Source organism: Triturus cristatus, chromosome 7 (assembly GCF_964204655.1).
Source record: "Triturus cristatus chromosome 7, aTriCri1.1, whole genome shotgun sequence".
Taxonomy (NCBI): Eukaryota; Metazoa; Chordata; class Amphibia; order Caudata; family Salamandridae; genus Triturus; species Triturus cristatus.
Window position 1 is genome coordinate 571,336,268 of NC_140590.1, and position 22,080 is coordinate 571,358,347.

At 47.2% G+C, this 22,080-nt stretch overlaps 1 protein-coding gene across 3 annotated transcripts in view; it reads left to right on the plus strand.

Annotated features, from left to right (window-relative positions):
- Positions 1 to 22,080, plus strand: part of RSAD1 (radical S-adenosyl methionine domain containing 1) — a 127,110-nt gene that overhangs the window by 71,702 nt on the left and 33,328 nt on the right. For all 3 annotated transcript variants that reach the window (XM_085617110.1, XM_085617112.1, XM_085617111.1), the window contains 6 exons: positions 1,075 to 1,279; positions 5,127 to 5,492; positions 6,347 to 6,410; positions 9,813 to 9,960; positions 13,580 to 13,634; positions 20,274 to 20,377. In XM_085617110.1, coding sequence (XP_085473236.1) covers positions 1,075 to 1,279; positions 5,127 to 5,492; positions 6,347 to 6,410; positions 9,813 to 9,960; positions 13,580 to 13,634; positions 20,274 to 20,377 — 942 coding nt within the window. The remainder of the gene's footprint in view (positions 1 to 1,074; positions 1,280 to 5,126; positions 5,493 to 6,346; positions 6,411 to 9,812; positions 9,961 to 13,579; positions 13,635 to 20,273; positions 20,378 to 22,080) is intronic.

The following is a 22,080-nucleotide window of genomic DNA, read 5'->3' on the forward strand; positions in this document are numbered from 1 at the left end:
CGACGGACCAAAATTGGGAAGTGGAAAGGAAAGAGACAGGATGTGGCGTACTGACCGCGTGGGACAGAATAAAGGGAAAGAGAGATGAAAATAGACTTAGACAGAGGGAAGAGGGTCGGAAGAGGCATAGATACAGAGAATGACAGAGTGTTAAAATATAAAAGTATTTATTTGAAAGAATATATGCTGAATAGTGAGATTTTTAAAAAGCAGGTCCCCATAATATCCTCTGTGTACCAATTGTAATTGCATTTGTATAGCGCTTACTACCCCTGACGAGGCGTCAAAGTGCTTTTTCGGCGAGTAGCACGCTACTCTGGGACCCATAGAGGATTAGTGTTGAATTAGTATTGTAAAAACATGCAAGTACATTTTAAGTGGTGGATATGTTAGTCAGTTATTTGGATTCAGAAGGATAGCAGAAGGAAAGAAGAGGGAAAAAAAAGGTTTGTATTTATATAGTGCTTCTTAATCCTGATAGGGTGTTGAAGCGCTTTTTTTGGCGAGTAGCACGCTACTCCCAAAACCTATAAAGAATTAGTGGTGAATTAGTATGGTGTAATATGAAAGTAATTTGAGTGGTGGATATTAGTCAGTTATTTGGAGTGAGAAGGATAGTGGAGGGATAGAAGGGAAAGAAAGATTTGCATTCATATAGCGCCTGTTACCCCTGATGGGGTGTTAAAGCTCTTTTCTGGTGAGTAGCACGCAATGTAATTATTCGTCTCTGAGCTTTATCAACTGCATGCAAGCGTTTTGGTGAACAACTTTATTTTAGTGCGCTCCCTATCTATTATGTTTTATTGAAATTGATTTCCTCATTCACACATCATGATAATAGAACAAATTGTTTTATTCTAAATGTGGGTGCTGTGAGTAACCGTTAGTGTTCCAGTTGTAATTCTGTTACACCATTCCAATTTGTCATTAATGAAGTTCGAGGTGATGTTTTGAATCACTGTCCATCCTGGTTATTTTCGTATGTTTTAAGATCCATTGTTCTCCCTTTTCTGTCCCCTCCATTTGTCTCACGCCGTGCAGTTCACCTGATACTTTTTTCTTGTGCCTCTGCAGGATCTCCTCTGTGTTCTTTGGTGGTGGCACCCCAAGCCTGGCCAGCGCTTCTACCATTGCATCTGTCCTGGAAGCCATCTCTGCCAATGCTGAGCTGCCAGTTGATGCTGAAATTACTTTGGAAGCAAACCCAATGTCAGTCGGTGCCTCACGCCTGGCTGAATTCCGGGCAGCCGGTGTGAACCGCATGTCCATTGGCCTTCAGGTAAGGCATGTTACCAGGCAAATCCTGCTTCTTCACATCTCTTATTCACCCGATTTTATGCCCATGCCTATCCATACATCTCACAGCCCCTCCCTAATACTCCACATCTCAAATGACCCAATCAATCTCTCATGTGGCAGCGTATCTGTCAGATGTCTCCAACCACCCAAATCTGTAATGACCCACCACAGTTGTCCATCATCCTGACATTCCCTCATAAGTCTCCTGCCTATTCTCCTATGAAAGCAACCCATTTCGATGGAGAGGGAGATCATGCTGCATGAGTTTGAATTACTTGACTTACTACCCCCACGGAGTACACCACCTCCGTAACACACAATGTCGCTCTGCGACTATCTCACATTAGGTTCCAAGACTCGGACCCATACATTATACCTCGTGGGCACTGCAGACCCCTCAGAATTACACGACTAGCATCCCCTGTCGGTTACTATAGACCTAAAACATCGCCTGACTAGGAGTATGGGTTAGGGAGGTAGGGGACATGGTCGAGATTGTTGTTCTCGTTAATTGAAAATGTATATGCTTTATGCTGTAGCTTTATCTGACACAGCTGCAATGATCTGGAACTTCCATTGTCATCAGGAACCATTTGCTCTCCATTTCCTACCAAATAGTACGAATACTGTATGATAGACTCATGCAACGTATATGTTGTACCTATTTCAAGTACAAAAGACCGTCTCTCTGTAATATTCATTGCACTGGATATGCTGTCAAGGTCATCAACAAAGTATGTTAAAAAAAAAAAAAAGTCTTCTGCCCATTCTCATTCACTTCTCATGTGCTTTCTCTGTCTCATCAGTAAACCCACTCCTCATACCTCCAGATGGATCCCTCCTCTCTTTCCTCTTGCTCATCTTTTCTCTCTATGGGAGTTGTCGCTAGCCATGCGATTCTTGCTTTATGTGCTGGAGGTGGCCCGTTCTCTCTAATCTGGGCAGATATTTCTTTCTTTCCACAGTTCTTTCCCCTACATATAAGGAATGCTTAGATGCTGTCTCACTCTGCCATTAATTGCTAGCTAATAACCTCCCACTCCTTCTTACAATCCTTCCCACTTTGTCTCTAGCATTCTTGTGACAGTGAAATGATTGGTGAATACACCGCTACATCTCTAACTGTCTAAAAGCAATAACCATGGAAATCGATGAGATAATGCAAAGCTCAAAATACTGAATCTCTGTTTTTTAGTTCCTACATTGCAATGACACTCCTTGATATGTGATATCTTCACTGTACTATTAGTATTATTAGGTACTGCTTGATGCACTGATTGTGATAGAGGGTGTACTCACTACACTCACTGGCTTGAGGTTGCTGGCCCTTACATGGAATCTTGGACATGCACTTTTCACGTTTTTAATTTCCTTCATTTACTCCCTACAGGATATAACTGCAGTATCATGCCCATGGTATGCGAGTTCACTTGAAGCACTGACCAGCACATGGCCTTCTCATATTGCACTACAAGTGGTGTGTATCACCTCACAGTGCCTAGTGCCCTTACTGTGCTGCCTATGGGATTGGGTCCCCACACTGCACTGTGCTGATGTGGAATCCTTTCACTGCAGTGCCTATGTTTTAGCTAGAAAGTCTCAAAGATGCTTGCCTTTTGCCAGACAGAAAGTACACAACTACAATGGTGCTTATCATCCTGTCCTGCTTGGAGTGAGGGGTTAAAACACCCCAGCTCCAGTGAAGCTCTAGAAGCAACATATACATATCAACCTCCTATGTATCATCTATCCATCATTATTTCTAAGCGACATGCTCTTTCTGATGTTTTACTCAAATACTCAAACATTGACCGTCGTATGTACAAATGTAAATGGTAGGGAGGAGCCCTATGGCACACCATTCTTCATATGGCCAGTTGCTTTACAGAGGACCACCTTGACTTAAATGATAAAAGTAGCCTATTGCCTGACTCACCCTTTCAAATTGAGTGGGTGTGGCAATGCCAAGAGGCACTGTAAACATACTCCCACATAACACGCAATTGTAATCCAGAAAAATCATTTTGTATTCACATCACTCAGTAGAGTGCTCAGTCATCCGACAGGTGAGTCCTAGCAAATAGGCTTTAAAACATTCTAAAGTATGTTCAAACTACTGCATTATTGGGTGGCAATCCCTGAGATGTAGATGAGGCTTTTTAAGTCTAAAATAATGGCAGCTTTAGTGTCACCAGTCACATACATATATATCCATATACACACCATCCAGAACACCGCTGCAAGACTCCTACCCAACCTCCCATGCTACACCCACATCACACCTCACCTCACAAAGCTTCACTAGCTCCTCATTGACAAGCGCAGCCAAGTCAAACTTCTCACGCACACGTCGCACCCAAGACATTGGACGACCTCCCTCAACACGTCAGAGCCTCCTCCTCACTTCTTGAGTTATGTAAGAAGCTGAAGACCTGGCTCTTCATATAAGCACCTCGGGGACCACAAACCTACACACCTGCCGAAGCGCCTGGATACTCTCATGTGTGATTAGTGTGATGTACAAATCAATATAACATGACATATATCTCACACATAGACGTACTCTGGGTTGCTCTCTTCATCCATTGGTCTGTTCATCTATCATTCACATTTTCCTTCTACCCTCCACAGTGGGTCAGTCAATTGCAGTCTTTGGCTTTTTTCCCACTGTGAATGAGGGCATTTTGCATGATAAGATATGCACATCACTACTGTGCTAGGGCTGGTGACCAATCATTTAATTTGCCTATGCTTTTTTTCCATTGTTTTACTTTTTTCTTTTTAGTCTCTCTTGTGTGTTCAAGCTGTGTTTTAAGTTTGCAGTGCCGAAAGCTGGTAGTATTCTGTGTTTTGCTCTAACAAGAATAATAATTTCCTGTGATGGGCTTTAGACATAAAAGATTTTTTTTATACCTGTTCTAAGAAAGTCTGTCTGCTAGGAAGCACCCATGGTGCACTATTAAAATTATATCCAATGGTTAATATAAAAAAAAAAAAAATTAAATTACAAGCAACTGGCAACCATGTTTATGTGTAGGCTTGTTTTCCTTTTCATGTGTCTTATATTTGTAGCATATATTTGTAAAAAAAAAAAAAGTATATGAACTATCACACCAGCTTGCCTGGGCCAGACCTATTGGCTATGCCAGTATTAGTTTCTCAACATGCAGGTAGAATTGGGATATGTGGAGATTGTTCACAATGGGGGAAGAGGGAGAAGGGTTCATCATGCATGGTGTTTTGGCGATCTCCATCCACATGCTGCGGGGGTCAATTACAGCCAGCTTCTACAATGCTCCTCTTTGTAGCTTGGCTGGGTGCTTTGCTCCTAGGTTCTGGGGCATCTTGCAGACCTGTAATTCAATAAAAAGCAAACTATTGCTTACTGTACCTCTGTGCCACTGGCAAAGGCCACCCATGCTTTAATTACATCATCGGTAGAGATACTTGTTGTCTTCGCTGTTTTGCACTGTCCGATGATAGTTCTGCAGTGTGGGCCATTGTACACATGCTGGTACTGCTCCTTGCCTAGATAAAATCATGGATGGCCATGTGACATGCACAGAATGTCTGTGTTTGCTAGATAGAACCTCATCAACCAGGATCTTGGGCTTTAAACATGTGTTTGATGGACAGTTTCTGGGTAATACTGATCTGTGTCTGTTACTCCATATTTCTGGGACAGCCTCTGGCTGATACCGACAGTAGTCATAACTCGATTTTGTTGCACAGACTCTAGACAATAAAGACACAGGGCTCTTAAACTGTAGTATTTGGGCATTATTTGAGCAATTCTTACTTGAGGCTCTAAATTGTTTTTTGGACAGTCCCTGGATGACGCCCACCTGAGAGTCCTGGGGCGGACCCACACAGCTGACGAGGCGCTGAAGACTGTGCAGGAAGCAAAAATGCTTTTCCCAGGTAGGACTTCAGTGGACCTTATCTTTGGACTGCCCGGACAGACTGTTAGTTCATGGATGCAGAGCCTGAAGGACTTCTTGGTGCTGTCTGACGACCATGTTTCCCTCTACCAGTTGACCCTGGAGAGGGGCACGTTGCTCTTCCGTCAGGTTCAAGACGGGTTCCTGAAGATGCCTGAGCCTGAGGAGACTGCTGATATGTATGAGGCTGCACGATGCACACTCAAAGATGCCGGGTTCCGGCACTACGAAGTGTCCAACTTTGCCAGGAATGTAAGTCTGCAGTGGCTCCTCATCTCCATGTTTTCCCCACCCCCTTCAGAACTCATTATCTTCTCTCACCGCACCCTCTTCCACCAATCACCCTAGGAAATCTTCATGTCCTGTGCTTTGTTTTTGGGTATGCCACGGGGCTGCAACTTTCTCTCTTTAATTGTTATGATTGTTATAAATTGGTTCTGTTTCCAATTGTGCGGGGAGTAATGATACTGTATGAGCAGTGAGGCCTGGGTGGCTTCTATTGAGGGATTTGCATCTTAACATTGTTTTCTTTCCCCAAGACAGTAGTTCCTGGGGTGGGTATTGATGCTTTCCTCATATGATACTCAACCTATCATCCTAAAAGTGAAGGGCTCCCCCTTTCATGATCTTTAATCTCAGGTGATAGTGACCATGAGTCCCATTTATCCGAGGAGATCATAGAAGGCAGCACTCTTCCTCTTCTAGTCCGAACTGCTGGTGATGAAAGAAGTGCATTTTTATCGGAGGTGATGGTACTCAACGGAGTTCAGTGTTTCCCCACCCACTTTAGGCGATGGCAGTGAAAGGATTGCAGTGTCGTCCCTTCAGTGATGGTGATCAAAGGCAGGGGGAAGAAAGTGCAGCCCTCCTTGCTACCCCTTTTCAGAGGTTTCAGAGTACTGTCCTCTTAATATGAAATGATCACCAGGAGGAAGCAGTACCCCCTTTTATCCGAGGTGATTGGGATTATAATAATGCAGGGTGCTCCACATCCTCCTCCCTACCACAATTTCCTCTGATGCCCGGACCCGCACCTTTATAAATGGGTCCTTCTGTGACTGTAGGTTCATGACTGTCTTTCTGATTGTTTTTTTTCTCACCTACAGGGAGCACTGAGCACCCACAATTTGGCATACTGGCTAGGGAGGCAGTACATCGGGATTGGACCAGGTAAGATCTTAAATGGGTAGGGAGTGGTTGCTTGCACATGAGACACCTGTCCTAGTCTTGTTCTCACTCATGAACATGGCCTGGCTCACTTGGAACTGCAAGCAGAGCCAGACACTCACACTGCTGGGGTCAAAGCACTGAGGATTCCAGACCCATGCTATAGCATATCACTTTTCACTTCAGTGTCTCCACCTGACACTCAATGTCCATAAAACATAAATACCACGCAAACAGTGGAAAATATGCAGCAATTACTGGACTTGTTAACTGGTATTTGAGAATTCCCCTTCAGTGTGCCTCATAAAATGCTCAGACATTCCAATAGTGTCAATTGGCGAAACAGTGATACTGGTCTGTGCGAGGTTTAGGGCAAGGCGCGCTTTCTGGTCACACTTGGGGCCACACCTATGCATTGTCTCACATCTCTTGGTTTCTGGTCCTGAGTTGGTGACCTGCCTTGTGCCACTTCCCTTACAGTCTCACAGTAGAGCAGCAGGTCTGGGCCCTGGTTGGTGTCTCTTCTTCTTCTTCCTAAGATGCAGAAATGGAGATTAGACGGACCCCCCCACACCCCTCCCATGGATTCCCCATGCCTAGAACTACCCCGTCTAGCCATGGGAGTCTTGAGGGTTGTGTCTGGGTATTCGGATCAGGAGGATGGCTTTTGGGACTCAGCTGAACCCCACCAATAGGTTCCACCTTTTCGCTCTGTGTTTGCTTCTGGGCAGTATCTCCAATGTGGCATGCCTATGGGCTGTTGGGTTTAGTGTTTAGTAGGCAACAGAGTAGTTTACAAAATAATGTGGTTCATGGGTTAACCTTGTCGTTTCCTGTGTTTTTGTGTGCGTATAAAGCACTACTTCACGTTTCTCAAGGTTTCCGATTACCTTTTGGCGGATTGGTTCATCATCTCCTTAGTCTTTAATTTTGGATCTATGACTTTTGATTCTTTTTCCTCTTACTTGGGATCTCTTTGTGGGTCTTAGGATCCCTAGCTGCCTTTGTAGCTTGGTTGGGGTTCAAGTTCATAGCTAGTGTTCTCTCTGCTTCTCATCTCCATCTAGAAATGTACGTAAGAATTTTTTTATGCCTTTTGTGTTTTTTGCTCCTGAAGTGGAATCTTTTTGTTGAGACACTCCCCGGCTTTGCATTTGATTTCTGCTGGCTGGTAAAGTGGTTAATAGATGAGACCGGGCTTTTCACCCTGTCATTGAGAGGAATGTGATTTGGCAGGAGGAACCATGTTTCACTTATCCTCTCTCTTCATTTTCCAAAATATTTAACATCTGGTCTAAATGGCACGCCAGCCTTCATGGATCTCATTTCCAGCCATTAAAACAAAGCAAAAAAATAAATCTTCATCGCTGGAGATGCTAATATCTGACTCAATGACACAACAAACTCTTGCACCTGCTTCTCTTCTTAAAACATCATGTCAGCTGGCCTCCTCCAATTAGTCTTTGGCTTTGCTCCCACACTCTGGATCTTTTCATACTAGTTGGGGTCCTTCTGTCTCCACCCTTTATCACTCCTAGAATGTGGAAAGACCAACCCTGACTGCTTTCATGTTGGTCCATCCCAACGTCAGCCACATACTTCAAAGATTTAAAGCTGCATTTGAACCAAAAATGTCTGACCTTATTGCAGGTTGACTTTTGCCCTCACTGGAATGTCCTCGGTACCACTATCCTGGAATCTTTGTAAACTTCAACATCTGATGGGTGTAGAAAAGAGTCAAGTACACACTTGTTTATAGACATCCTCATCCTCCTCAGCTTATATGTTGAAAAACCAATACACACCCCCACTTAACTATACTCAACTTTTGCATGCAAAAATTGAAGGCAGAATTGTCAAAGCCACGAACTACCCAAATGTACTCGCCAGAATAGAAGCAAACCTGAAAAGCCCTTCATGCCTCTCCAGTCCCATCGCACCTTCCAAAAGATATGATATTGAACTACAGAACTTTTTCGTTGAAAATATTGTCAAGATTAAGACTTTCATCCTTGCAGGTCAAGGCTGTCAGTCAGGGAATGTATGCGCCCCATTTTGTCTTTGTTGTTGCTTCTCTATCCCCCCGAGGCACTTTCTAAGATGGGCAAAAAACCCACAAAGTACCTTTCAATGGCTTTAAGTTGGAAGAAGAAGGCTGAAGTTACCATTTTGATATGAGATTGCATCGAAAGATGGGGAATCAAAAATAGACACCCAGTAGTTTGACATTAACCACATGGACAAGCACAGAACCTTAAGAAGAAAGCGAAAGTCAGGGTGTTCGTCGTTGTATGCAGTTCAAAATGTTCATCCTTGGCTAGTTTAGATAGAGTGCATCTTACGAGGTTGTATTTGGCTTTCTTATATAGTTATGAGTGGTTTGCATGTCATTAACATTGAGTTGCTCAGTCAAGTCAGGGCGGGCCCTACCCTGAGTGTACTCTGAGTCTTAGGCAGATAAAAGTGTTTATTATCATATGCTGGTAAGAGGGCTCTTCATACTATGCTGGCAATATTGTACTTGCCTCCTGTTAGTTTCCTGTATCTTATGCCAGTCAGGGAAACATATTTATTGCTGAAAATATATATATTCAGGAATTGAGGCACTCCATGAAGTATTGGTGTATTTTTAAAGATTACTACTTAAGAGCTGCCTTGCAAAAATGTGCTTGACAAAGCTGCAGCTTGCCATATCCTTTAAGAGGTTTTTGTGGTTGGTATCGAGAGTCCCTCTCACGCTTTGGAGTGGATCACTTAATGCAATGCAAGCTAGATTTTTCCACTCCGCTACTTTTAGATTTTACCAGCCTCCAGTGGTCCTGTACCACTGATAGGACTCTGCTCCCTTAAAGCACACACTACTACTGTTCTATGCCATGGGACTTTGATGGGAGGAAGCTCACATCGCTTCCTCATCTCCTGAAAGGGGAACCTTGCCATACTTGGAGGAATCTTGTGGCTTATTGGCAGAGTAAGGATGGGTTGACGTTTTCACCACATTCCCCATGGGACTCCTGTAGCACCGGAAAGACAACACTTGGAGGTGACTCAAACTAGTGGGGTACTATATCATGGACTGGACCCAGAAGGAGGAAACTTATCTCTGGAATCTTTCAGCATAGGCCAATGATGGGAAGAAACCACACTTATTGGGGTCTTGTAATGCTGAAAGTGTACTGCTTGTAGTAACTCACACTGCTGAATGTAGCTTGTTGGAGAAGACGCTATTGGGTGGATCCTCACACTAAGCACCCACCCGATTTTTTTGGGGGGGGGGGGGGGGGGTCTAGGAGAGCAGCTCTTTAGAGAAATGTCTTTGAGAGATGCCTTTAGGAGTGTGTAGTTTGAATTCCCTTTCTTGTAGGTTTTAAATACGTAAAGCAGTAAGGGTTTTCTTTCTTTTAGGGGCACATGGCAGATTTGTTCCCCGAGGTGTTGGGAAAATGCATCGTGAAGCCCGCATTCAGACGTTGGAGCCTGAACCATGGATGAAGGAGGTGTTGATTTGTGGACATGGCACCAGGAAGAGTGTAGAGCAGACCCAGCTTGAAGTGTAAGTACCTCATTCACTGTTCTCTGAACTGATAGTGTGGATAGCGTGGAGTCACAGGTGTCCCAAATGTACCAGTGACCTTCGTACTTATAAAACGGAGGCCTGACCACCTCATCTCCTCCTCGTGAGTTATTTATCTCTATACTCGGTATGAGCACGTACAAGGTGCCAGAGATCCTAGTATAATTTCAAAAGTGGTGCGCGTACCACTGTTCAACATTTCTCTGAAGTAATGGAGGTGTAAGTATGCAGGAGAGGTCACTCACACAGTGTCTCTTAAGTGGTGGTGTGAGGACTCCAGATGTGCGTGTGACCCTAGTACCTCTAGACAGCTGCTGTGAAAACTCCACTTCTGCAGCATTTCTTTTATTAATGACTGATCCTAAACTTCAGTTTCAGGTCTCTGTTCTTTCACAGTGTGTCCCTTCAGTTACTAAGACTGTTTCCTCGGAATCCTATTCTTGTATCTGGTACCCCACCCCTCTTGAACATCTCATCTGCTGTGATAAACACACCACACAACTTTAGCACCTAAACTTCTTGCACATCAGGAATTCCTTTGTAGTCTCAGGTCCTTCAATACACTCTCACCCCTCTGGTTTGTGAAGTCGTGTGACACTGCATCCATCCTACATTTAAACTCTGCTCACATGACCCCTCTCACTCTTCCTCTTTGACACCATAAGCTTTGGTAGCGCTGTTTGCCCCGGTGAGACCTCAGCTGTGACCATTTCTCCTGCCGGCTCCTGTGACCTTTACCCCTACTCCCTTTATTATGTTCCTTGACACCCCCTTAGACCTCTCAGATCCGGTGGCCCACCAAACATACAAATTGAAATCCTCGGCTTCTAGAAACTGCTTTCATCATCCACTTGATTATTGTTTATCATAACCTGTGACTTTGAGCCCTCGGCTGCTGTGGCATTGCCCCTTTCATTCTTGACTGAGTTTGTTATGAGCACCCTACCATAAAGATTGTTTTTGTAGGTGCTGAACCTACTCTGATTTAGCTTACAAAAAGGAGGGAGGGCTTCATTAGCCTTTTGGTGGCAACAAGGGTGTTTGTTGGAAGGAGTTCAAATAGACCTTACATGGAGAATGATCTTCCGGCCTTTACATTTCAAATGAATGACAAGTAAGCTCTTAACTTAGGGCAGGTTGATGCCCCTTTGATTAGACTAAATGATATTCACTAAACAAACTGTTGCATGAATATTAAGGCACTTTAATGTTAGGCTAACATTTGTACAACGGTTCAGTCTGCTACTGGTTGCCTAGGAAGTGATCTTTTAGCTGTGTGTCATGATCACTTTTTCTAAACTAAAATCAGCTGTACATCTGAATTTTGCATCTTTTGCAGTTTTCTGTTGTCGCTATCTACTACATAAGCATATAAACTGTAAAGGTAGGGAAAGTGGTTTAGATGACAGGCCCACAGTGCAACATGAGAAGTGCATCATTTAACCAGATAAACTAGGTGTGTTTAACCAGTAAAAGCGACTTCCCACCATAAACCTATTTTAAGAGATTAGAGAGGAATTGGAGTGAAAGTAGGATACTATGGGCTGGGTTGTGCAATAGTCCCTGGGAGGTGCAACAGGCTTTTCTGCAGCTGTTTTCCTGCTGTTGCACCTCTGGTGCACTTCCGTATTATAAAAGGAAGTGCAGATAGATGTTTCACTGCCTCTTTGGAAATACTGATCATTTTGGTTCACCTTTTGCTGCTGCTTGATCTCAAGGGTGTGCCCAACATATTACCGATGATGTCACAGGAGATAACAGGCTGTCAACACAAACCAGTTATGAAGTTGCGCACAGTTAGTGCCCCCTGGGCATGCTGTCTGGCAAAGGCACAGGAGTACCAGTGAGCACCTAGGTATTCCACTCTTGAATCCTCTAAGAGCTCCCTAGGCATTGAAAGTTGGACCTGCAGTTTAAAACCACTGGTCCATCTTTGAATGCTCTATGTCGTCAGTGCAGGCACAAATTTGTATACAAATTTGTGCCTGCAATTGGGATAACAATTTTTTTGTAATAAGGTGGACAGTCCCAATCTTTGCCTTGTATATCCACGAGGTTGCACCTGACCAGACTGTGACATGCTCTTGTACTGAAATATGCTCCCAGGTATATTTACCTTTTAGTAGTCTGGCATGTGTGGAGCACATATGTCAGGGTGACAAGAACAAATATTCCCTTTTTACAAAAATGTAACTCCATCCCGGAGTTGTTAAGTTAAAGAGAAGTCCTATCTAAACTTGAAATTTCAGTGAGGTGTAATGCGGGGCATTTACTCATCCATACAGATTTGAAAAGGCAGCATTATATAAACTTTAAAGAGAAAAAGAAACCGTGAGGAGCGCTGTGTGACTATACAAGTAAGGGTGGCTTTATCAAAGAGTCAGATCCTGAAACCTGTGGCCAATAGTTAGTGAAAGATTGTGCTGTGAGGCTGTGATCTACTGCTCCCTGTCACTTCAGTAATATATAGTTGTGCACCCTGTGGAGAGCAATTTAGCTATCCATCAGAGGGCCTTCACCCTTGTCAAGCAAACAGATGAACCCATAAGACAGTCAGAGAGATCTCAGTCCGTTTTAACTGAGTTGAGAATGGATTTTTTTTTTTTTTTTTAGTTTTATATAGCTTGAACTAGACCTGAAGGTATTGGAGTTGCTTTACATGAACACTAGTTGCGTTACAGACGAACACGATGGTTGAGTGAAAGTCATTGATGGCTATTGAGGAACCCTAGTAACTGGGACACTAATAATCTTCAATTGAATTTTGGCCATTGCTAGCAGGGTCTAACACATTGTAGGTTCTCTGCTTCTCCTCTGGCACGTTTCACGTCTGGGCTGCTACAACAGCATTCACCGCATTTCCCCCTTTGCTCCTTCAATTGAGTTGTTTTCCATTTTGACCACTCCTGGTGCTGTGATTTAACCCCTTTCCTTGCCCCTTTTGATACATTTTGCTATTCTACTCTCTCTCAGCCCTTGAATCTCATGAGCTTTGATTCCATTGGCTTCTGTGATTCTACCTCCCCTTACCTGTTAGATTTTTTAAAATCTGGGTTGACTCTACCACCTCCTGCCACTTTGATGCCATCCACGCTTCTAACTCCACCATCGTTGTCCCTCAGCTCCTGTGGCTTAATCCCCATCAACAATTTGAACTCCTTGGCTGCTGTCTCTCCTTCTCTTCTCTCCTATTTAATATCTTTCCAATTGTGACTCCATGCTAGTACCCCATCATTCCTCTGTAATCTGGAACTCCATCTTCCTTAACTATGAACATCGAAAGGCACAGACTTTTTGACAAGATAGACCTGAGAGCCACAGACATGCACCCCACACTCTAATGCATTCTTCTGAATTCCAACAGCTCAATAACACTTGAGCAATTGCAAAATGGAGTTTTCAAAGCGACGGAAGAGGATATGCCCTTGTTGTTCTACCCACCGACTCGTTTTAATTCTTGGCTTGTGTAGTGCATTTTCTGTGTTCCTCCTGTGATGGCTTTGGTTTTTCTATATCTAATTGCCACTCATGATCCACTGGCTGCATCACATTCCCTGCTCTTGTCATATATGTGTAAAATTACTTTCTTTCTCCATAGGCTGGAAGAGGCTTTGGTCTTAGGTCTGCGTTTGGACACTGGAATCACACATGAGGTGAGTTTTCAATGATTGCACTTAACTTAAAGAGCATTCCTTAATGATTTTGGGTGATTTAGCTGGCTTTAACGACTGAAATTTGAATTAATATTGCCATTGGTGAGAGGAGGAGCCTAGCGCGCAACCAAGATGGCCGCGTAGGTGCGAGGCTCCCGAGGACCTCCGCAACCTCCAACGTTTATACTGTCTTCATCCTGCCTCGGTTGAGGGGACTGTGTCGGTGAGCCTGAGTTGAGGTGGTACCCGTTTCCCGTTCTCGAATCGGACTTCGGGTACCGGAGTGGGCACCGATTGAAGTCTGCGGCCTACTTCTCGCCGGACCCCGGATTTGCGCTGAGGGGGGATCCAGTGGCGAAGTGAACAACAACGGCGGGACGGGCCTGGCGAATCGCATACCCCACACTTTCGCTTTCACTTTCGCACCCCCTTGTCGTCTCTGCAAGTGAGATCGCGGAGCTCTTTGTGTTGGTGTGGCCTCGCCGGGAGACCCTGCCTGCCTGCCGGCTGTGACCCAACCCGTCGACCTGGGGTGGCCCCCCCGGAGCTCGTGGCCTTGATTGCCTGCCCTCTACGGCGTAGCTGGTGCGGGCGTGTGACCCGTGGCGATGGCCACGAAACAAGACGGAGATCGGTCGAAGACCAAGTCGACCCGGCGTGGCGCCGTACATCAGGCCAACATCATGGACCGCTATACCCTCCAGAAGGGATCTCCCGGCGGACCGCACAAGTCCTCTGAGGGCCCCCCTGATGCCCCGGATTTGCCCACAGATCTGACTCTGCAAGACGTCATGGGCGCCATTGCTGAGATGAAGGCCTCGGTGGGCCAGCGGTTCGACACCTTGGCGCATAAGATCGACGCGGTCCTCGTGGATGTCGGCCTGGTGAGGGAAGACCAACGACCGGGTAGATTCTTTGGCCCGAACCACGTCGGGCCTCACGACTGAGGTGGCGGCCCTCCAAACGGAGGTGCACCGACTTCGTCAGGCGAGTGCGCTTATGGATCGGCGCCTGGAGGATTCCGAGAGTCGGGCCCGGAGGAATAACATCCGCATCATCGGAGTACCCGAGGGACGGGAGGAAGCGGCGGCGGACCTTTTTGTAGAGGACCTGATCGCTACCCATCTCCAGCCTCGGGGACTGAGTAAATTCTTTGCCGTGGAGAGGGCCCACAGAGTTCCCGGGGGAAGGCCGAAGGTCGGAGCCCCTCCGCGGCCTCTCATCGCCCGGATTTTTAACTTTCGGGACAGGGATGCGATCTTGCAAGCCTCCAGACTGCAAGGGCCGATTAAGCTGGAAAATATGGAGGTGAACTTTTATCCCGATTTCACTCAAGCGGTCCAGAAACAGAGACTGAGTTTCCTGGGTGTTAAGCGCCGGATCCGGGACATGAACTTAAAATACGCCATGCTCTTCCCGGCCAAGCTGTGGGTAGAGGTGGATGGTCGCACGCACTTTTTTGATCGTCCCGAAGCGGCCGGGGACTGGCTGGACACACTGTCTGAGGGTGGTGCTCGAGATGGTGGGGGGGGGGGCGGCGGGAGGAGACGGCCCACTGGATCGGGACTGAGGGGTTGATATTGGGCCTCACTCTGGACGACAATGATGCCACTTTCGACCAAGCTTCTGTCTTTGTTCTTTCCCCTCCCTTGGAGGTTGTGTGGGGTCTAGAAGGGGTACTCTTTCCTCCTCTAGGGGGTCTAGCTAGTTTCACTATATAGGGGCGACAGGCACACTGCAAGTTGGGGGGGCTGTCTGGGCTCATGCAGGGGTGCAGGGAGGGGGGAGTTTTGTTGGGGTGGGTGGGTTGGGGTGGGGTGTTGTTCGTTTCTACCACAAGGCAAAAGTATTGTTGTGTTGTTTCTAAAGTGCTCTCTGGGGGACGAGTGATGGCTTCTGTTTATGATGGGGGGTAGGGGACTGAGTCTGTTGTCCTGGAATGTTAATGGATTGGGGGACAGGATAAAACGAGGTGTGGTCCTGCAGTTCTTGAAGCGAATTTCGCCCGATATAGTTTTTCTGCAGGAGACACACCTCATTGGCAACTCCTTTTGTGCCATGAATCGACGGGGCTACCGCCTTGTGGCCCATTCGGGCTTCACGTCTGGTTCAAGGGGTGTGGGCATTATGGTTAAGAACTCGCTCCCGTTGGAGATTGATGAGGTGCACCATGACGACAGGGGACGTTACACAGTTTTGGTGGGTAGAATGGAGGGCAGAGTGGTCGTTTTCGTGTCTGTTTATGTCCCGCCGGGGCTGCAGACGACCACCTTTGCGGATCTGGGGCGCCTCCTCCTTGGCCTTCCGGAGGGGATTCTAGTGGTGGGGGGGATTTTAATGCTGTGGTTTCCGGAACTGTGGATCGTCACCCCCCTAGGGATCTCCCCCGTGCCCAGGCGTGTTTGTCTGGCCTCTTGGATACCTTGGGGCTGGTGGATTGTTGGCGTTTGAAACATCCCACGCAGCTACAGTACACCTTCCATTCAGGGGCTCATGGTAGTCTCTCACGGCTAGATTATGTCCTGGTTCCGGCGGCGCACGTTGGGAGTATAGGGGAGGTGCGCCATTTGGCACGGGGTATTTCGGACCACTCCCCGCTCTTGTTGCACTTTGATATTCTTCCGAGGGGAGAGGGTAGGGTGGTCCCGATTAAACCTGGTACCTGCGTGACCCCACCATTCGCGCAGAGCTGGTTAAATCCCTTAAGCGCTACTTTGACGAGAATGTGGGGTCTGTGTCATCGGCGATCTCATTGTGGGAGGCGTTCAAGACGGTACTCAGGGGAGAGGCCTTGTCCCTTATTTCCCATTCCCGGAGGCGCGAGCGGGAGGAGGTGACTCGTGTTGAAGCTGAGATAACCGAGTTGGAGGGTGATCTAGAATGTGGGGTGACGGATGACAAATTACATGTTCTCCGACTCAAGCAAGCGGCTTATAAGGCCCTCGTCACGGAGGCGGCCAGGGGCCTCAGTAGAGAGCAACAGGGGAGACTGTATGATGTGGGTGATAAGGCTGGTAAATTGATTGCGTGGCTGGACAAAAAGGAGAGAGCGAGTCGAGTTGTCCCGTTGATTGAGAAACAGAATGGTGTGTGTGTCACTGAACCAGAAGAAATTGTCTCCTGCTTTGCAGACTATTTCCGTGGGGTGTATTCCCCGGTGTCCTCCCGCTCTGAAGAGGATTCCCACGCCCTGCTCAGGGATATCGCGCTGCCTTCCCTTTCGGAGGAGGACAGAGTGTCGTTGGACGCCGCTCCAACTTCCGAAGAAATTGCCCTCGTCATACGTTCGGTCGCTTCCGGCAAGGCCATGGGTCCTAATGGTCTTCCCATCGAGTTGTATAAATTGCGACCGGATACGCTGGCTCCGCATCTCCGTGCTATGTTCCTCGCGGCCCACTCGGCGAGTTCCCTCCTGCTAGACCAGCGTCTAGCTACTATCGTGGTTATCCATAAGGAGGGGAGGCCACGGGACCGGGTCACATCCTATCGGCCTATTTCGCTATTGAATGCGGAGCCCAAAATCCTCGCCAAGGTGTTGGCCAATCGGCTGGTCGGCGTAGTGTGTGACTTGATTCACCAGGATCAGTCCGGCTTCATCCCTCATCGCAATACAGCGCTTAACCTGCGGCGTTTGCATGGGGTGCTCGCACGTGTCCCGTTCATACGAGAGCCGGCCATTTTGGCGTCCTTGGACGCCACAATGGCGTTTGACACGCTTGAATGGCCTTATATTTGGGCGACGCTCGCTAAGTTTGGGTTTGGCCCAGGATTCATCAGTTGGGTAAAATTGTTGTACTCTGGCCCGCTGGCGCAGGTGGTGGTGAACGGTAGAGTGTCGGCTCCGTTCGAGCTGGGCAGGGGCACGCGGCAGGGCTGCCCGTTATCGCCGCTCCTTTTCGCGCTCGCCTTGGAGCCCCTGGCGGAGTGGCTGCGGTGGGAACCTTCTATTCGTGGTCTCCGCTGGACCCCCGAGTATGAGGACCGCGTATCTCTATACGCTGACGATATTCTCCTGTACCTGGCTTCCCCACGTAAATCACTGATAGTACTGGTTGATGTATTGCATTCATTTGGTCTTAACTCCGGCCTTGTCATCAACTGGGCTAAATCGTGCGTCTATGTTCTCTCTGGGGAGGACCCTATCCTTCCGCGGGGCTGTCCTATCCAGATCGCCCCGCGGGGATTCCGGTACCTGGGTGTCTTCATTACCCTGGACGCGGAGGCCCGATATAGTCAGAACTTGCTTCCCCCCCTCCAGCGCCTGAAGGAGGATGTTGCGCGTTGGAGGCGCTTGCCGCTCTCGCCGCTCGGCCGGGCGGCATTGTTTAAGATGATGTCGCTGCCGCGTTTCCTGTACGCTCTGCAGAACACAATGGACGTCGTCCCGGTGCGCTACTTTCGCGAGGTGGAGAGTTTGCAGTGCCGACTGTTCTGGGAAGGTAGACCGCGTATCGCCCTGGCGAAGCTGACGCTCCCGTGGTATGACGGGGGGATCGCCCTCCCGGATATCAAACGGTATTATTGGGCCTCCCAGCTGGCTGCGATTAATCACGGCCTGTACGGGCCCGCTCTAAACCCGGCCTTTGAAATGGATAAGATGTTACTGCCGGGTGGTGATTATAACCGAGCGCTTTACTCCAGCTCGCTTGACGCACGTCTGACGGGCCCCACGCGTGTCATGGTACGAGTGTGGCACGCGGCTAATGTGGCGATGGGGTGGAAAGATCGTTTGACCCGGGCGTCGCCACTATACGCATCTGAGCAGTTGGGCTCCCTGTGGACCTCGAAGGGCTTTGAAAAGTGGGACATGATAGGCATCAGCAGGGTGGGTGATCTCTGGACGAGGGGGGGATTCAAAACGTTCGAGATGCTACAGACAGAATTCCAGTTGCAGGACAGGGAGTACTTTCGGTATATGCAGATCCGTCATGCGCTATGCTCCGTATTCCCGGACGTTGCCTCCATCCCGGAGTATTCCCCTCTGGAGGATAGAGTGCTGGATGGACATGTACCGGACAGCACGATTTCATTAATCTATAAAAAACTTATCAATGACCGCTCGGGGCTGCTGACTAACCTTCGTGAGGCATGGGTGGCCGATGGATTGGAGCTGGATGACGAGGACTGGGTATCGGCGGTGGCCTCCCCGAAAGAGGTGGCCATACCGGCCCGCCTTCGCTTCGTCCAGCTCAAGATACTCCATAGGGTCTATGTTACGGGGCCAAGGCTACTGCGTATGGGCTATGCTGTGGACGGGTTGTGTAAGCATGGGTGTGGTTCTTTGGGGACCTTTCTCCATATTTTGTGGGAATGCCCGGAGGTGGAGCAATTCTGGCGTGGTGTGCATGAGGTCCTGCGGGTGGTTACGCGTGTGTCGCTGCTGCCCGAAGCGAGGAGATGCCTGTTGAATGTGTGGGAGCCAACCGACTACTCGGTGCCGCAGACGCGGTGGTTGACTCTGGGATATATGGTGGCCAAACGTGACATTGCTCAACTGTGGGGTTCCCAGAGGTCGCCGACTGTCTCGGCATGGAAGGATAACATAGATTGGTGCATGTTTCGGTAAAAGGTGGTGTATGTTGCGAGAGGTAAGCCTGGGACATGGGTGAACGTATGGGGCCCCTGGAACGCCTACCGCGGGGGAATCTGTACCCCGCCGTTATTGCCCGATCCGTCACCGGCCCCGTCCCCTTAGCCAGTTTATCTCCCCGGTTCCGGGCACTGAGTCCCCCTAATCCCAGTCTTGACCTTTTTCCCCCCCTTGATACTCCTATGGATTGGTAGGGTCCCCCCCGCTAGGGGAGCACATGCTGCTGTTTCCGATTGTGGGTTGCCTTGTGGATTTGTTTTTTTTGTTGTTATTTATATTAAAATGAAACCGTTATGTGGGCCCGGATGGTGTGGCTACCACCGCTTCTAACTCCTGTGCATTTCCCTTTGCCGCGGCATGCGCGCTATTGTTTGTATCACATGCTCCTCTTGCTTGCTAGCGGCCGGCCTGAAGGTTGTAGGCCCATCTTTGTATATTTTTTGAATTTTGTAATAAACGGTTTCAAAAAAAAAATATTGCCATTGGTAATGTGAGTGAAGATTACATCTGTGTATTGATAGAGTGGGCTGATACATACCAAGAGATTGACATCACCTTCTGATGTTATTCTTGCTTGGAATGTCCCACTTTTGCGAAGGTTCTGTCCAAATTGCCTCCTGTAGATGTTTTTGTGCTTCCTGTACTGCCCCTTGTGGGTCTCTTTGTGTTGCTTTGTAGGGTTTTTTGCATGCTGCATTCAGAAGGATTCCCTGTGTTTACTCCTTAAGGACCTGTCTGTTCTGGTCTGTGGAGTGTTCTCCATGGACACTTGTATGTGCTGCTTCATGATGTGGTTGTGGGCGAGGAAGTTCCACATGTTTTTTGCATAGATGTCTGCGTTAGTGCTTGCTGTGATGTTTTGCTATTCTCTTTCCTCCACCATTCAGTTGTGTTCTTCATTATGCCTGATCCCCTTTGCTTTCAAAAGTTTTTTTCTGTGAGATATGCGCTTTTTTGCACAGTTGCTTACTTTTCTGACTGCTTCATTCTCATATGGTTGTTTATCTGCATATATGTTTAAGTTATGCTTCACCCTTTCTTTCTGCTAGCACTGGCTGGAGCTTGAGCCCCCCCTGAGTCTGCATGATTTATTTGATGCCTTTGAACCTGTGACGGCTATGATTCAGCAGGGCCTGCTTCAACTGGATGACAGGTACAGTAGTCACGTAAGGGAGGTTGTGCACCTGGTAGATCTTCCATGAATGTGAAATGTTTATATTCAGGCTGCGGTCGGAGTGGTATCTTGAAGAGTGGGAACGATAGTAGATGTTTAGGTGTTGGACTAAGATGGGTGGCTTATTTGTTTTATTTGAAATCCTTTTTGGTGAGGAGTTGTTCCTAGTGCGATCACGTCCCTTGTGTTCTGCTGCAATATGTTCATGCAGCATCCTGTCACAATTTTTTTCCAGTGTCATGGTGTGTTTATCATTTGATGTTCTGCAGTATTCCTGCACGGATAACGCTCTATGTGGCATATTGTGAATAAAACTTAGTAAACATCTTGACATGTCTTGGCCCCTAAGCAGTAGGTGACAAAATCAGGATGCTGCTACACCTTAGACACACCATGTAGAAGTAGTGCTTGTGGATGCCATCTGCTATGTGGATTCCTTTCTGATTTCAGAATCCTCTGTCTAGAGTCAACTGCCTACCCATGATCTCAAGATCTGTAGTGTCTTGCATCTTAATTGTGCTCTGAGGTTTTGCAATGTAGTGTGTGTATATAAGATGAACCTCAAGATGGAGATGAAGGCCTGAAAAAGAGGCAACCATGTCTCTTCCTATGCAGCTACAAAAAAGTACTGTCTCAAGAGTGTCACTTTGTTCTCATTTGTAGGGTGGTCAGGAAACTGTAAAGTCATTAGTATGTTGTACTTGTCTGAACTATGCACAGCTGTAAGTTGTGTGTGTTTAATCTTTCCTTTCTATTTGCTGCGTGGCCATGAACATACCTGGGGGCTATTTAGCTAAGAATGGGTGTGGATTATCTCTAGACAGACACAAAGCCACTGCGCACATGCACTCAACCAAACTTTGTGCCTCAGGCACCTGAAGAAGGAAGAGACTGTGCAAGACATTGCTATATTGGACTATTACTACAAGGGCACGGCACGTTGTTTGACGACTAGTGAACGTCCGTATATTGACATTCTAAATAAAGTATGTAACATAGGCAGATCTGTACATTCTCATGTATGCATACTGAAACCCCCAAATATGCTTCAGTACAGTCCTTTCTGTTACATCCTCTAGTCTTGTGCACTCAGGAGGTTTGTGTTTTCCAGTTTGCAAAACCTGTGTGCACTGTCCTGGTGCGTCTGGAGGTCCCTTTCCAAGTCCTTGTGTAAGAATTTGAGACCGGTTGACTATATAAGGCATGATCTAAAATGTGCGCATGAAGGACATTCTTGCACAACACACATGCCTGAATTTTACGGTGTCTGGCATGGCAACAAGGTAGGTGCACAGTATAAGTGAACTGATAAATGGGCTATTAGACACAGAAGTCTGACACCAAAAGTATATGGTAAATCACAGTTTGCTGCCAACCCTTATCTACTGTTGACCTTACTGCACATCTGGGGAGGAATGTAAAATCTGCCAAGCTTTTGGCTTCATTGCTGGACTGATGGACTACCTATAGCCTTCTTTGGATTACACACATTCTATGATAGGTGCAGGGTACTTTGCACTCCTCTCTAGCCTGTGACATTGCTGGCATTTGCAACTCAGAGTTGTTGTGTGCAGATATCCATTGGCTTTTGGCAAAGGACAGGGTATGGATTGCAAAGGGGATGATTTAGGACTTAAGCCCCTGACACTGTTATTCGTCTTGCACACTTGCAGGTCCTTCTT